At 35.2% G+C, this 18,338-nt stretch overlaps 1 protein-coding gene across 2 annotated transcripts in view; it reads right to left on the reverse strand.

Annotated features, from left to right (window-relative positions):
• Positions 1–6,002: 6,002 nt before the first annotated feature.
• Positions 6,003–18,338, reverse strand: part of LOC129259125 (CNK3/IPCEF1 fusion protein-like) — a 37,591-nt gene continuing 25,255 nt past the window's right edge. For both annotated transcript variants that reach the window (XM_054897409.2, XM_054897407.2), the window contains 4 exons: positions 14,886–15,386; positions 9,365–9,558; positions 8,134–8,294; positions 6,003–7,375 (listed from right to left, as the gene is read on the reverse strand). In XM_054897409.2, coding sequence (XP_054753384.2) covers positions 6,970–7,375; positions 8,134–8,294; positions 9,365–9,558; positions 14,886–15,386 — 1,262 coding nt within the window. In that variant the 3' untranslated portion in view covers positions 6,003–6,969. The remainder of the gene's footprint in view (positions 7,376–8,133; positions 8,295–9,364; positions 9,559–14,885; positions 15,387–18,338) is intronic.

The following is an 18,338-nucleotide window of genomic DNA, read 5'->3' on the forward strand; positions in this document are numbered from 1 at the left end:
GTAGAATTTGAGAGAAACATGACTATTAGTGTCAAAATAATAATAGCTTTATATAAAATTTAAACTACTGAATCAAATAATCATGCGAAAAACATTCCCTCTGCGTTTTGACAACGGGCAATATACTCCGAAAACGTAGGCCAAATATTAAACTTGTACATGTTTTATGATACGAGTAGCTAAGTAACCACCCCTGCCATAATTTCAGTAATTTACGTTTAGATTGCGTCATAATAAGATGAATTCTGTCATCAGATATGATTGGATGAAATAAAAAGCGCGCACGTGACCTGACCCCTTACGTCACTATGACGCTTACGTTTGCATCACAATTGATTGCAAATCCTTATCATTTGATTGGTTGTTACCTAGATACGCGATTTGCGCATGTGTAGTATGCAGGAAGAACACTCCGCGCAAAATATGTTGAAATATTGTGCACGTTACAACTAATTGAAGAAAAAAAAAGCGAGAAAATTTGGCACTGCTCTTTCTGACATTATTTTTGTCCTCTCCTGTCTTCAACGGCTAACAACCTTCGATGTTTCGCCTGAATTCGCTCCCCCAAGTTCTTTCTCCTTCTCTTTCTCTCTCCTCTCCTTACTCACTCCACATTCATAAAGACATGCAAAAATCTGAAATGTCATAAAATTGTGTTTGCTCATGCAATGTTTTTTTTTTGTCTGATTTTACTTTATCTGTTCAAATCAAAATTGATGATTTTGCCATTAATTTGATGGTGCTTTTACAAGTTTATCCTCGTTATAGAGATATGACCATCTCCAATTCCTTCTTCATACAAATGACAATCACACACCTAAATTGACAAAAAAGAAATAAGTCCCATATAATCTTTTATTCCATAGCAATATATCTTGATAAATTCAGTAGCAAATATAATTATATATAATAAGAACTTTGATGTACGAATTACAATGCTAACTGATTTCGTTCTGGTTTTAAATATCTTTGCAAATATCAATAATAGATTACCGTACCTTGTTGCTTCAGATGAATCCGATATACATAATAATTTGTTCTCATTGCTCTTCAAACATATTGGATGTATTCAGGTGATATTTTAGGACAAAATAATCAGTAAATAATTAAATAATTACTCTGTAGTTTTGTATTTATCTACTATTTCACAAACAGTAAGAAAGATTATAAAAATTAAAGGCCTGTGAATTTTACCAATATTTACACTTTACTTGAAGGAAAATCCAACCTTGAAAGCAAACACTTTGCAAAGAAAGATGGAAATAAAGAGGAATGGTGAAAGCTCAATTCAAATTAGACTGATAATGGTCAATATCATTTGCAACCTTTATAATATCAATCTTATGGACAATTCAAAATGGCTTAAGCTGTAAAACTAAAATGTCGTCTCTTTATTCAATCTCAAATGTGATAAGTATGTTCTAATTTGATATCTCCACCATCTATGATTCTTTTCTTGAACATGCTTGGTGATCTATCATTGCAGGGAGAAACAGACGAGGTCCACACTACAACTTGCAGCAAAAATTATTCAGGATCTATTTGGACACATACCAATCCCTATTCATAATTTGTACAACTTCAGAGCTCCCTTTCTGTGTTTTATGCAAGTCGAATCTATTTCAAACTCTTAACCATTCTTTTTCTACAATTTCACTTCCACCTTCATGCAAATATAATTACATCAAAGGTTGGGTTTCCCTTCATATTCCTACTAACCAAGGCAGTTATACAAGTTAAATTCTAAAAGGCTTATAGGAGTTTCAAAAAGGCAGTTTATATCATAGGTTTATATAAAGTAGTCACTTATCAGGCAAAATGGCATTAGTGTAGTAAAGATGGGGTGGGGTGGGGTACATGTAGAAGTGGAGTTTAGTCTACAAGCACAGACTCAAATTTGACACTAACAATAATACCATGTCCAGGGTTAAGAGTACGCACCAAACTCTCTGTGTCAAATAAGATTGGTAGAAGCAGCTACAATACATGAGTGAGTCTAGTGTTCTGCTTCAGACTCGGTACCATCAGGGAAAAGAAAATCATCTGTGCCTGCAGACTAGGTATTTGATTCAAATCTTTTCAATCACTGTTTATTCACTTCACTTAAAATGATATGGAATGTGCATCCAAGATGATGATGTGTATAATAATAAAGAGCTATAAAAGAATCTGAATGTTTTTTATTGTTGCATACATAATGCTAAATTGATTTTCTTCCTCCTTTTTTAAACTTGAACAGCTGTGTAGGACAGAATATAGAATTCTAAAAAATAGAATTTTGGACAATACCAGAATCATCTTCATGAATAATCATGAAAGTGGATTCTTTATACAAAAATGATTAAAAAAAGAATCAATTATGTTAACCTCAAAATATTCATATCATATCATACTACAATAAAGTTATCATGTGACAAGGTAAGCCATAAACGAGTTACAAAAATGTTCTTTCATCTAAATGCCCATTGCTACATCAGAAAGCTTTAATGCACAAGACTCAATTTTATGAAGCTTTTTATTAATAATAGAAGCTAAAATTAATGAAAATATTGATATCAGTCAATCATATAACATGATATCAATACCTTATAACTTTTCATAAAAATATAACAGGCTTTTAATGAAACAGGAAAAAGAATCATAACATACCTAAGTTATTGGCTATAATGTACTTGGAGTTCTGAAACAGCCTCTGAAGAACCCTTAGATGCCTAAACAAAGAGGGTCTTTGACACAGGCTAAGTTTGAACATATGAGAAATTTATTTCTCAGGGTTGAATGTAAGTTATCATTCAGTTAAGACTGAATATAACATCACTTGCTACACACATGTATAATTAATGACGTTTCTAGAACTTAAATGCAATAACGTAACTAATTTTGAATTTTCACTGATTTCTCTCATGTCATGATCACTAATGAAACAAAAATTATAAAATTCTGAGTGGTACGGTATCATACACTGCATACAGATTACAGAAATTACAAACATGAAGCGATTGCATGATTTGATCTGGTCGATAATATAAAGATGCAAAATGTGTACAAAAATGTAAAAATACAAAAGCCGGTGAGGTACTTGGCTTCACTTTTATGTTCAAATTGCGGCATTGTTCATAAAAGCCCTTTCAGCACTCAGTGTTACTCTGCATAATACGATGTGTATAAAAATCAAGCATTGTGACAAAAGGGAACAAGTTACAAAAACGATAGTGTGACTGAAAGATACAAGCATCCACGGCTACAAGTTCAAAGTGAATTCATAATACAGACATAGATTCTATACCATAATATGAAAGTATTTTGCCTGTGTGGAATGAAATTGAAAAGAAAAGAAATTGATCCAAATTACAAAATTGGTACCATTTTGACAATTTTGATATCTATCAGTATCACTGACATATCAAGGGTTACATCAATTTGAATATTGCCACAAATCTATCAAGTTTGAGTTTTTCAAAGAGATTTTAAACAACCAGTACATATTTGTATTTTAGTTAACCCCCCCCCCCTCCCCGTGAAAAATGTGAATTGTACCAAATGGCTTTATTCTTTCCTCTCATCAAACATGATTTAGGAGGTAAATCGCCCTTGTGAATTTATATAAAAATTGATTATAAATATATAAAACATTCCACTTTCTTTAATACAGTACATGCATTGGGAGATGGTTCTTCAACGAGGCAAGTGTTCAATATATAATAAATTTTCTTTGCTGAGCCTGAAACCCAATCTCTCAATTATCCATCTCTTTAGAGACAATATTTATAAACATTCTCTTGATCTACACATATTTACAATGATACATATGTACATTACCAACAAAATAAACAAGTATTCTGTGAAAACTGCATGATTTGCATAGTGATGGTTAAGTGGCTGAACAATAACACACAGTGCATACTATGAAAACTGTACGATTTGAAACATACGTATCTCCTTGGTCCCGTAACACAAAGCTTTGATACATGTACGTGTGATTGATTGCACATAATTTTCAATGCAATTAATCATAAAAGTCAGCCCGACAATCGATTGATCGGTATTGCGTTACAGGAACCAGGGGGTGTTTCACAAAGATTTAAGTATGACTTTGAGTTGCACTTAAATACCGAGTTGCGTATGGTATAAAAGGCTTGACCGCATTGGTCATGAGGACGCGCACTACAGCGTATCTATCAATAAGATCGCGCGTTGTATTTCAGATACGCGTCGGCATTTAGGTGCGAATTAAGTCATACTTAAATCTTTGTGAAACATCCCAGGATATGTTATACATTGAATCTAATGCCTTTCTTCAATAATGTAAGAAAGAATTCTAATGAATATGGGTTGTTCTGAGCCTGCACCTTTGAAATTTTGTGAAAATGTGAACAGATATACAGGTATAATATATTATGGTGACAGGCAGATTTTTGCTATCATCACAAAATTATTACACATAAAATAAAATAAAGTACAGCTTTCTGTCTCTATGCTTTATAAATTGACATATTATAATATCAATATTATTATCTTTAATATGTTATATTCTGAACTTAATGCTGGTAAAATCTAAGATAATAATTCACTTTGTAAGGAAATCAATATTTGTTGTTTTTTCTCTCTTTTCAAAAATTGATAAATTACTTCAAGATGAGATTCAACTACCTATCAAATTTTTAAATTGTTTTAACTTGATAAAGACTGACATAAATGTGACACAAACTCCATTCATGCATGTAAGTCAATATTTTTTATTATTTATTGTTTGTTGCTGGCAACAGAAACAGATAGAGATGTTGCGTATCACTTTTTCAGAAACACTGACCAGGCACATAGAATGGAAGCAACAAGCTGCAGCATTACAATACAGGTGGCAGACAAAAGACAAACAAGTAAACAAACAAAACAGGTCCTAGTTTATTTAAACATTCATCACAAATGGCATGATATTCCTATAATTTCAGCTGGCAATATTGATGAGCACCAAGAACATTTTTCTCTCCTTACTAGAGGTTTCATGACATTAAAGTATATGTAATACATGAACTTCAAATATTTCTTCTCTTAAAGCCTGTCTAAAACCAGTGTGTTGGCTCCATTGGTGTGCGTCCATCTCCAAACCTTGAGGTCAGGAGTTCAAAAGATGGGAGCTACCGCTACCCGTTTGGCTTTCAACGATTTAAAGGGATGGTCCGGGCTGAAAGTATTTATAGCTTAATAAATAGAGTAGAATTCACCAAGCAAAATGCCGAAAATTTCATCAAAATCGGATAACAAATAACAAAGTAATTGAATTTTAAAGTTTAGCCATATTTTGTGAAAACAGTCGTCATGAATATTCATCAGGTGGGCTGATGATGTCACATCCCCACTTGTTCTTTTGTATTTTATTATATGAAATTAGGTTTATTTAAAAAATCTCCTCCAAGAATAGAAAAATTGGATCGACAACTGATTTAGTGCATTAGATATTTATTGCTGCAACTCATTTAATTATAGGGAGGCATATTATTCACACAAGTATGAAATAATGAAAAAATTATGATTTTATGTAATAACATAAGAAAACGGAAAGTGGGGATGTGACATCATCAGCCCACCTAATGAATATTCATGATGACTGTTTTCACAAAATATTGCTAAACTTTAAACTTCAATAACTTAATTATTTGTCATCCGATTTTGATGAAATTTTCGGCATTTTGCTCAGTGAATTTTACTCTATGTATTAAGATATAAAAATATTTTCAGCCCGGACCATCCCTTTAAGGGATAGATCAACATTGATCTGGCGCTGCTCAGTTGCTGCCGACCCCAAGATCAATTGGGCAAAATGAATTCTGTAGATGATTTCTATTTCTGATTTCTATTTCAAACAATATAATATGGATTTACCTTTCCTTTTTCCTTACCTTTCCTTAAAGGTCCATAATGACAATTGTACTGGAGGTTAATCAAACATTTTACACGAGTGTGGAGGCCATTGAAGAGCTTTTTCATTTGTAGATTCTTTCTGAAAATTAAAATTTCATTTTTTTTTTACTTAAAATACGTCTAAAATGGGCCTTTAAATGCACATCTTACCAATTAACTGATTGGATATCAGATGGACACATTATCAACTGCAAATCACAAGGATTGTGGTTGGAGTTCAGCCACTGCACTAACGGTCCTTGGCAAGACCGAAACATACCTTTTGCCATGCTCCATTTAAGTGTTGATGTGTAGGAGTATAAGAAAGAATTCCTTGAAAGCAATGAGCTCATTCATCAGTCACCAAGAAATTCTGGGTGAAAGACATGGAGGAACTACTTCAACAAATGCTATGAATTTTCTTGGACTTAGGGGGGAATTTGAATGAAAAGAGGGGGAACACAAGCTTTGCAAAATCTGGTCAGATATTGCTCAAGTGAGTCATCTTATGCAGACTATCAAATATTTTGGCTATAACTTTGATTTGAACCTGCTCAATCCAGAAATCTAAGATATCGTCAAGCTTTAAAAAAGGTCTCTACTAGGCATAAACTTTATCCATTTGACTCTTGTTTTGATGATGCTCTGACACCCAGCACAGGCAACAGATATGCATTAACATATATTGACTAGTGAATTCTGTAGTCCCTGTAAGCTTTGTACAAGCTTTGGGACAAACCTCGATCCAGGAGACAGAGGGTTACATTCATGAAGTAAGATTAAAACCATATAAAAAGTAAAATGCAGGCATTCCTAAAAGGATGATACACTATGGAGACAATCTATGACATTGTCAGTGACATTATCAATGGTATTGGATTTTACAATCCCACCATGATAGCTGCTAGAAAGTGGCTATATCGCAACAGTCAACACAACAGGCAAGGATTTGATAGGAGATGCGGTGACTGTCATTTTCCAAAGGCAACATCACTGATACAGCTCTGAGCTTGGATGGAGCCATGTAGAGGTTATATCTATGATAAGAGTCCTAGGAAACTTTGGATGACATTAAAGACTGGTCTCAGACGCTTCACTCTCCGATCGTCCAGTGGCTAATCTTTCACTGTCCTTGGTTCTACTGGCCACCATACCAACGTCCTCAGACTTGGCAAAGGCAGAATCACCATCATCACACAATGTCCCTGAGTCTGTCTTTCTCGTCGTCGCATCCGCTTCCAATCTCGTGGGTGATCGATGCAAAGAATCATCGGTTGATTTGAGAGTATCCTCTACCATGTCACCGATGGTTGGTGCAACATCACTAGAGGGTGTTTGGACATCGCAGCCAGACGTCGTCCCGTCGCTGACCGTCGTCATGTCTTCGCCCAGGATCGCGGGATTTTCATGAGCTGATGTCGTCGTGGAGTTGGTGTTTATCGACGACATGGATGATGACATTGGCATGTCGGCAGTGCTGTGAAAAAAAACAATATCATGAAATGTTAGAGACTTGAACTGGTAATATGGGAAAACAGGATCGATTTGAGAAGTAGATTAATTCATCAGGTTTGTTGTGGGAATGTATTGTGCGACAACATCATTAAAATGTTACCTTCTGAGAAGGATTCCAGGGCAGTTTGAGTTGTCCAGGTGGTGTAACATAAACACATATGATTGATATATATGACTGACTGAAATTTTTTCAGGAAAGGTTGGCCATAGACTTAAAATATTACCTTCAATTGAACACTTGATTGTATCCTTTATATTACAGGGTCCGTAAGTGCATCTGGGGGTAATTTCATAAAGGAGTTTACTTTACCATTATGGTAACTACCATGGTATCAAGGCTCAGCAGCCAATCAAGATAAAAGTTTCCGTTCCGTGGTAGTTATCATGATAGGAGCAAGTTCTTAATGAAATGGGCCCCTGGACAAGATCCGGAGGGTGTTTTACAAAGATTCAAGCATGACTTAGAGTCGCACTTAAATGTCTCGTTGCATGCCTAATAAAAGGCATGACCGCATCGGTCAGATCATGCCAATAGGACATGCACAACTGCGTAACGATCAATAAGATTGCGCAATGCATATCATGTACTTGTCAGCATTTAAGTGTGACCCTAAGTCATACTTAAATCTTTGTTAATTATGTGAAACACCACTCTGGTGGTCCATGTATTTTGTGGGTGGTGTGGCATACTGCCCTTTCACTTCTTATATGTATACCTACCTATCAGGGTCTGAATCACTGCTCAAATTGTCTCTGCTCTGACCATCTAGTGACTTCAGGATATCGTCATGCTGTTCTCTCCATTCGTTCAGAACGGTTGATGACACCACCTGCTCTTTGCCCAAGAGAAGCTCTACACTCTCCAATTCTGCTTGTTTTGCCTGAGAAGTGTTTAAAATATAAATCATGATAGGAAACAAAATCATTATGTATTCATTGGTCTGTATTTTTAATGTATAGTGAATGCAGTTAACAACAGTGAAGAAACCTGTACATCTCTAATAATTTCAAAGTATGTAATGTATGAATGTTTCTTAAAGGTTGAATGATCAAAGGTTTCTTATGCCTGTTATAAATACACTATGAACCCATGATATTGGGTACAACAAAAGATAGTGTTGTTGCTAGATCAGACTAAGCTCATTCAACAACAACAAAAAACACAGAGGGTGAAAGCCAAATCATTCATGTATTTGCTTGTATGTAAAAGCCAATGTAGGAAACGTTTACATATTATGTTGTTAATCATTGACCAATAAATTGAATTGAATTGAAATGCATTGAATAAAAACAATATCAACATACCAGCCTCTAAAAGTGTGGCATAGCCCCCATGTATTGGATTAAATATCATAACAATAATGAAAATAAGAGAATCCCTATGCAGATTACAGAGTAAGAAAATTGAAAGAAATATTACTACATGTATGTACCGAGATAATCAGTTCACGATAATTATATGACACCTAGATAGAGCCTTGTGATTTGATTGGTTGTTTGATATCGTTCATTCAGCCCATTTTGCAATGACGTCATCAACCGTGCAATTTTGGATCCATTCATCGTGCAATTTTTGATCCATACGATTTTGTCCATTGCACGCGCACACCGAGACTGCAGCTGCAGGTACTAGCAGTGTGCATGTTGTAATGACGTAACAATCAACAGAACGAACCCACAGTGCATGAGCATGTTTTGCATCGAAATTCATAAATTTCATATGAAAAAAAACAATCAATTTTTAGGTGTCATATAAACCAAATAATGAATTAAAAGATGAAATAATGATCCATTCATCTCGGCTACGCCTCGTTGAATGGATCATTTCATCTTTCACCTCATGAAGTATTCTGTCCGTTGCACTTATAAACATTCATTATTTGTATATTATGTCAAGACTGTCAGCCGAAGTAGTTTGGGTTCCATTTCACTTTCAATTGTTAAAGCTTACCTTTAATTTTCTTTCAAGCAATCTCTTCTGGTAGACTTTCTTAGACTTTTCACTCATCTCCTGTTTGGGCACTCTAAGAGTAGGTCTCTCTTTCTTCTTTCCTCGAAAGCTAATACTTCGACCAAGGACTGGGACTGGAACATCACGGATCTTCTCCCACTCCTCCCCGTACTCATCTTTTTTACTAGATTGTTCTATAATTGGAGAAAAGGAAGGATATCAGATAAGATTGAATTTCACTATCATTATTATCAGCAGACCTCAATTTCATAATCATATTTACAGTACCAGTCACAATTCTATGACTACCTGTTTATCTGTTTCAACCAGAGAACAATAGATTCAGTGGACCAAATCTATTGTTCTCTTGTTGAAACAGGTAGTCAAAGAATTGTGACTGGCAGTGTACATTATTAGAGCATTGTACGAACCCCATCATCAACAATATTCAACATAATTGTTAATGAACATATTGATATTTATTGAAATCAAAATCATTAATATGAGAAATTTCAGTCTTTAACAAAGATCTTTCATTTTTGTAAATATTCATTATCACAATTACCAACATCATTATCATCATTATTACTATAATTGCCATCAAAATCATCATCAGCAGCAGCAACATCACATCATCATCATCATCACCACTACCACCTTTATCATCATTGTTATCATTATCATCATCATCATCATCATCATCATCATCATCATCATCATCATCATCACTATAATCCTCTCCATTGTCATCAACATCATCATTATCATAATATTTTCCATTTTATGCTGTTCCAAAACTTTGTATCACATTAACTCTTCCTGAAGAAAGTGGATGATCGATTTCCAATAATCAATGTGCTTTTGAAAATTTGAGGGAATTACTGTGGAGCAATCTATGTGAGTCACATACTCCTGGAAACCTGAGAGTAAAAAATGAGTTATAAAAAAAAATTACAAACTTTTAGGTAATTTTGAGGTGGGGTTGTAGCTTATGCTGATCCAACACTTTGGAATAAACTGCCAAAGAGAAGTGACAACAGCTTCATCCCTAATTGTCTTCATAGCACAATAATCATCTCTTTTCTGAAAAATTGCGATATCTGTATCATAATTTCATGGGAGAATACAAAACCAAAGAAAAAGACCTTTGAATTACATAGTCGGCAATGGGGAGAAAACCCATGTACAGAGGCTGATGAAGGCTTACCTTTGAATTTGAATTTATATTCTGTATCTTGTGAGCTTTAGGAAAATAAATACATTTCTGAATAAAAGCACTGGTCAAAATAGATTGTAAAGAATGGTGGCTTGTTTAAAAATTCTGACCTTGGTAAAATGATATGTTATGCAGGCAGGCTGTATGCATGCAGGCAATAGCTGGAAATCAGCAGCAAGCTCAGTGACATGCTACAGAATTCATGGAATTGGTGATAAAAATGTTATGAAATCTTTGAGCGCAAAAAAGGCATGTTGTAAAGCTGGACTGTAAAATAGTAATTATGAATGATGAATTAAAATGCTATTGGGGAAAATTACAAGTTTTCTAGATGTTCTTCTTTCGACAAAAAAACAAACATAATGAAAAGGACCATGCTTTGAAATTCATTTAAACAAATCCTGATATATATCACTAAGCTTTATAGTGCGGTTTTACATCAAATCAAACATTAGTTTATCTCGCACAATATTTTTTGTAATTTGCGTTTGATTATCACTTTTATTATCTGAGCATATTGTCTGTGATTTTTAAAGTTTTCTTCTATGACTTATTGAATGCTGCCAGATATTTTACAAGAATCATGTAGTACATCCCATTCCATTTAATGCAAGATGCATGTACAACCATTGTACTCAATGCTATTTATATGAATGCAGTACTTTTCTCGTTTCATTTTCATTGTTAATAGTATGAAATTTTGTTTGTCTTATCAATGTACATGGTAAAATGAATGAATTGAAATGGGCTCAAAACTTAAGATGAAGTACGAGGAGAACATATTAATGCAGACCGTGACCCCTCAAATCAATCCACATGCAAAATTATACACTCATGCATACAGAACAACAAAAATAAGAACCTTCAAAAAAGAGACACCACTCAACAAAACTACACGTAGGAAATATCAAATATCATAGGATCACAGAAAAATGCCTGGCCCTGGTAAAGACAGCTCATTTCCATTTATCAGCCATGCCCCTGCTTTGTGCGAAAAGCCTAAAAGGGATTCTGCCACAGTATTTAATTTTTTGTTGCTAATCTTGGGCCTCATCGAGTTCAAATCTGCAACCATCATGCACAAAAGTTAAACAAAATTTGCAAAAACCTGAATGCCGCCCCCCCCCCCCCCCATGTCTGTTCTAAAGAATTTGAATGGCCTAGCTGGGTTTAAGCTCCTTCTGTCCAGTACAGAGGATCAAGTATGCAAATTTAATCCAGTGGTGCTGGTGATACCTTATGCATGTATATTATCCCAAAATGATATTAAGAATTTCGTTTTTTAATAATAGCTGTTGTAATACTGTATCCTATAGATAGACAGAGCCTTTCATAAGGGACTTGGAAATAGAGTAATTTTCTTTTTAAAAATAAGATATGAGGCCTTACCTCCCAAGTGATGATAAGCCCCACTGCATGATGCAAAAAGTGTCTAAACTAAAATGGCATAGGCAGACAAACAGCACAAAATAAATTTGTTACTTCTGCTTTAAAAAAAATATATATATTCCATAGCAACAGGGGTGAGAATGACCCCTAATAAAAAAGAGCTTCTATACTTTTGTACAGAGGAAAGCTAATATAATAAGAAATTAAGCTGAAAATCAAAAGCAAAAATACATGTAGCTGATATCAGCTAAAAAGCACAATTCTCACGCCGCTGTAACATTAACGCTGATATCTAGGAAAAGGAGAAGTTCACCGCGACATCAGGTTGGTTTTAAAAATGAATATAGAAAAAATGACAGGACATGTATATCAATGAAGAATGGGGTGAAAACCATTTTGAGATTAATAAAAGGGCGATTCCATTAAAGAATCAACCTTTTTGTACATCAGACCCTCATTTTTCTAAATTCTTACTTCACTTCACAAACTGACCAAGTCATGATCATTTTGAGAGCATTACAGACTGTCATAAGAACCAGAAATCAGAGACAGAAAATTTCATAAAGATCCCATACATAGGGGGTCGGAGGTATATATTTTATAGAATTGCTCAAAAGAGTTACTAATCTTTTTTTTTTTATTGGGGGATATCACAGTGGAGCACCTCCATGTGATTTTATTGGTGCATTCAGTATACAATGTATCATCAGAAAAATCATTTCAAACATGAGAAAAATTTGTCATTCATCATGAACCATTGAAAAAAAACAGGAATTTGGATTAAATGACAAATGGGGCACCTGCTTGTATTTGACATCACAAAACCCAACCTTTATAAATTTCATAACTCTGTTATTCTTGGATTCTCATGAAAATTACATGAATGCATTCTTTTCATTTTTTGGCATTTTTAAAAACTAGCTTGATACATTTGGGTAGACTTTAAAGCGACCTTTCATTGACAAATCATGGGGGAAATCAAGGCTTATCTCAGAACAGAGAAGGGATTCAAGTCTTTCACTCGGCTGCATGCCTTGGGGTGTTATGTAATATGCATGTCTGGGAGGTCTATAGGAGAGCAGTAGCAGTAGTAGACTAACCAACCAGAAGTAAACTGTGTGTTTTCACTTTGAAACATGTAACTTCACAGTGGTTATTTATTTTGGTTTAGTAATCAAGTGTTGGAAACTGGAACTGCGATGATCCGAAATAAATAGCCATCACGAGTTCGGTCAAATTCGTGCTGTCCGAACTTTTATCGCATTAGTCCGACGGGCACTCATGACGGACGGATTATATTATGCAAGTCAATTGGCCTTTTGCAAATTTTGTATTGATTCAATTTCCCCATGATTTGTCAGTTGCTGGGCCCTTTAATAGTTGATAACACATTGACGATCCATAAATGCATATTCTCCAGTTTCTGGGTTTGTGCTTCTCACACTGTATGCAACTTATAAATACACTCACATCAAATGATAGAGATATTTATCAAACACAAATCATAAAAATAATGCATGCTGAGGAAGCATTTCCCCCTCTTAATCAATAACTGTTTAGTAATAAAATAATGCCCACATGCAATGAACAGGCACAAGAAAGCATGATATGAATGAAAACTATAGATACGATTATTTGAGCTTGGAAACAGAAATGGAGTTTCATGGTTCACATGAAGAAATATTGAAAGGTACAAACAGAATTTGTTGGGGTTTTTTTTTTACAATAAATTTCCATGAGATTGGCAAGGGTCAACTTTTGATATTCTTGTGATTAAGATTGTTTTGTTGGGCTCCCCCATGCATAGTGTGAGCAAATTAGCCAAGTTGGCATCTGACAATAATGTAAAATTTAATGTAGTATCAGATAGGATTCTAATATGTAAAGTCACCAAAATATGTACCTAGATCTTAACATCACTTTTCGCATATTAGACCTGATAAGTGGTTTAAGCAGAGATTGACTTCCATTGGGTTTAAAGAGGACACGACACCTAAATGTACTATTAGGGAAATAATTTCTTTATATTGACCAAATTAAGTAATTAAGCTCATTGAAAATAAGCTTCCAGCATGTGAGAATCCCAGGAATTGTTATTTACAAATAAGATATGAGCTCCATTTCAACTTCCAAGCCTGAAGAGAACATTCTGATTATCTCTGATCTTGGATAAAAACATGAGATTTGAATGACAGATTGGATAGAGGGAAAGGTTAAAATAGGAACAATATTTTCATATTTCTTTTGCATAATAGCATTTAATAATAATAATAATAGTAATAGCTAATTATCATAAAGGGCTTTTCCGAGAATGGCTCAAAGCGCGTTACAGCATATTATTACCCCGGTCATTGGATTCATTGCAATCCCGCACGAAAAGTGCACAATTTCCACTCCAAGGGGAGGCATTCATCGCAGCCTCATTATGGCGCTGGCAAACTCAAACATACAATATATTTCGCATCCTACCGGGTAGAAATATGATTCAGAATATGATTCATGCCTGATACTAGAACGGTTGATGATTTAAAGAACATTTGTAATAAAGTTTTTTTTTTTTAATCAGGATAATCAGAACATCTCTTCATATTAAGAATAATGTAATATCGTAGGAACCAGGATGAGAGAACAAAAGAACTAAACAATATCTGAATATTCAATTTAGTATGAGGCCAAAGAAAATGATATTCCCCTTTTTTCATTGATTATTTGATAATACATATTTCAAGTCCAGAATGGTACCATACGTGTACTTGATTTTGGAAGCGTAGATAATTTTTTGCACAAATCAAATCAAAATGAATAATGTATTTGCTAATATATTTATCTGGCAAGTAGTCTGTCTGTTAAGACAGCTTATCCGTGTTCCTTATCCTGGTTCCGAGATGAAGTTTCTAATAAGCCACCATTCCTTACCACTTTGTTTTGCCTTTCTATCTTCCTTGACGGTTTTTCTTTTGCCTTCATCAACCTCTGTGTATCCGGGTATTCCTCCTTGCCCCACCTCCCAGGTAGACAGATCATACTCCTTCTGCATCCCTTTAGGAGGTTTTGAGGATTTGCCCAACAGTCTTGGCGCACATCCCCTGTGCTGCACCTGAGGGCTCGACGACGGGGTGGAGTCCGTCGACGATGGAGGGCTGCTGGGAATAAACAAGTGCCCCTGGGGACGCCTGCTCTTCTCCCTTGCCCCCGCAGGGTACGTCGTTTGGTCGTACTTGATGATGCTGATGGGGGATGGCTCACCTTTGAGAGACTCTATGGCTTCGGCAGCTCCTGGGCTCATAGAGTTGATGCTTCCTGGTTGGCTGTTGGTTCCTATTGACATGGCATCGGAAGAGTCTCCAGATTCCTGGGCAAGGTCGTAGCTTCCTTTGCGGCTTTCTTCATCCGTGCTTTCACTGCTGTGGTATCCACCTGTATCAATGGCAGGAACAATATGGGCAATCCCATATAATGATCAACCTTTTTGTACGTCCGACCCCCGTTTTTCTCAAGTTTATCTTCACTTCATAAACTGACCAAGTCATGGTCTTTTGAGATCATTACAGACTGCCAAAAGAACAAGAAATCAGAGATTTCAGATATAGGGGATGGGACGTACATATTTTATGGAATTGCACATATACATATATGATAACTCTTTTGTTACTGAAAAGTAAGATTCAGAGCAAAATAATGACAATGATATTTGTATTATTTTACTCGAGTTCTGCTGGAATTAATGAAGTCTTGACGGTCACAGGCTTGCGGGTAAACAGTTGGATTATTAAGAGTACTTTGTGATAAACAATCAAATGAAAGAACTGCAAATAAATGACCCTTTAAATGACCAGAATAAAAAAATAATATATTAGTGTTTCAGACCACCATGAACATCTCATATTCAAACCATTCACACCATATTCAAACTCCTTTCTACCATTTTGCAATCTTAACTTACTTTTCACAGAAGTTTCATCATTTTTCTCTTTTTTCTTGTGAAAAATTGAGAAACTTAATACTCTTCCTCGACTCCCCATTTTCTCACACTGAATAACGCAACTATTCTTCCACTGTTTGAATATAACTGGCGAGTACCAGTAGAGGCTACACAACTAAATAAAGATTCCTGATTGCCTGTGCTACACATGTGTTATGTGCATGTACATGTATGTAAATGGATATGTAAGTAATACTGGTACCAAGAATAGGTTTGGGGGTAAATAAGGGTTTAACAGTTCCTAACAGTTTCAACTGTTAAGTGTGCAGTGTAGAATCTATAAAAGAACACATTTTTGTTTTCAGTACAATATTTAATGTAAATAAAAATAGGTCCAAACCGACTGAAATTACACTAATGGAAGGCACTTTGCCCAAATCTAAATCAACAGGGAATACTTTTCATAAATTTTCCAAAGAGAATCTTAGTGCACAAGACACTCTCAGCAATAAATTTGAATAAATCCTATTTTGGAGGCTGGAAAGTATTTGAATGAATTGGATTTTTATTTCATGATAATGCAATGTCAAAGGAATAGCTGGGGTGAAATATAAAATCTTAAAATTATGTGAAACTGTAGATGTTCAAAAGTCATGTTCATATATTCCTTACCCCACCCCAACAAAAAAAATGCAGCAAAACCTATTTATCAACATATAGAAAGGTGATCAATTATGACAGGTTTGACTCAATTGAATGTATATATTATCATAGGACACACTGTAAAACAATGAGCAGTTAATTTTTTTTTAATGGATATCAAACCTGTATATATATTGTATATTGGATTGGCCTTGAACAAAATTATGAAAGAAAACTCTGCAAAATTCATCTCCTAACATTATTTCACACATGGATACAATAGTTTGCTTTTGAATAATTAACAAAGCTTGACATAAAGCCTTTTTCTACCCCCCCCCCCTTATTTTGAATGGACCGTAAAATGTCTGTACAACTGCATCAAGTTACATGTCAATGAATATGCTGGTAGATATATCTACTTCCTTATACACTCAAGGAGCGATATAGCCACACTCCATGAATCTTTATAGAGGGAAAGAATGAGAAAATGAAATTTTAATCACAAAGCCATCCTATAGAGTAATCAATTTTGACATTCCTGACAGGAAAAAGCTTAGCAAAAAAAACAAAAAAAAACAACAGAGATCAAAGACCAAATGACATGTGGGTACTGCATGTTATTAGTCTTTCAAAATCATGACAAAATGAGGAAGAAACTGTTGGTCCAAACAGGGAATATACTATGCCGATGTTGCTGATGTTGCCACGATTTGACAAACCTTTAGATCAGGTACGATCGGGGCCGCCGTTAGAATGCAAGGAGATAATGATAATCCACTTTTATATAGTGCTTAATACATCGGAATGTGTCTAAGCGCTTTACAGATATATTGTTACCCCGGTCATCGGATTCAGTCAGTCATTCCCGCACACAATGTATGCACATCCTCCACTCTTTTTCTCTGCTCTCATTTTCGTTTTTTAAGGAGAATTCTGTGACATTTTTTTCTTATTTTTAATCTACAAACAGCAAAACTAACAAGATAAACAGTTGAAATAATCATTCTTCTTTCCAAAAATATAAATATCAATCAGATTCATGGTCATTTATAAAAGCTATGGCAGTTTTACTGCGACACATTCTCAGCAGCTTCATGAAACCCTCTTGTTTCAAGCATTTTTGAGGTCATCACAAAACAAAACTGACCAATAATTGCACCTCTCCACTGCACCTGCAAAATCATAAAAAATTTAATATTTGCTGTGAAATACAAAAAAAAATGTACATCACCATCTACTCTCGAGAATATTGGAATTTTATTCTTGGTCTGTTGAGGTAATGCACGACTCAGGCTGGGTTGTATCGGTATAGGGTAACCAGTTATTTCATAGCAAAATGAACTTGTCTTCATTTGCATGTACATGTCTGAGAGTTGGGGGTGTATGCGTACACAGTGGTATATGTAGATTGCAAAAAAAAAAAAAAAAAACCTGAACAAACACACACGGCCCTACCTACCCTACATGTATTTTCCAATGACCCATTACTCCAATACACCAACTTTTTGGGGCCTTACTACCACCATCATCATAGCCATCAATTCTATCACCATCACCACCACCATCATCATGATTGCCATTAACTTCATCATCAATCATCATAATCATCTAACACCAGACATGACGGCTCAGTTGCAGAGTGCCCGCTCCATGAACAGGAGGTCGTGGGTTCGATACCCAACCGAGTCATACCAAAGACTTTATAAAAAGTGGGGCCTTCTGCCTTCTTGTCAGGCGCTCGACGTATGAGAATGGAGAAGGGTAATAATAAGATATTATGTTATGCAGGGCCCACTGGATGAAAA

The sequence above is a fragment of the Lytechinus pictus genome, chromosome 4 (assembly GCF_037042905.1).
Source record: "Lytechinus pictus isolate F3 Inbred chromosome 4, Lp3.0, whole genome shotgun sequence".
Lineage (NCBI taxonomy): Eukaryota > Metazoa > Echinodermata > Echinoidea > Temnopleuroida > Toxopneustidae > Lytechinus > Lytechinus pictus.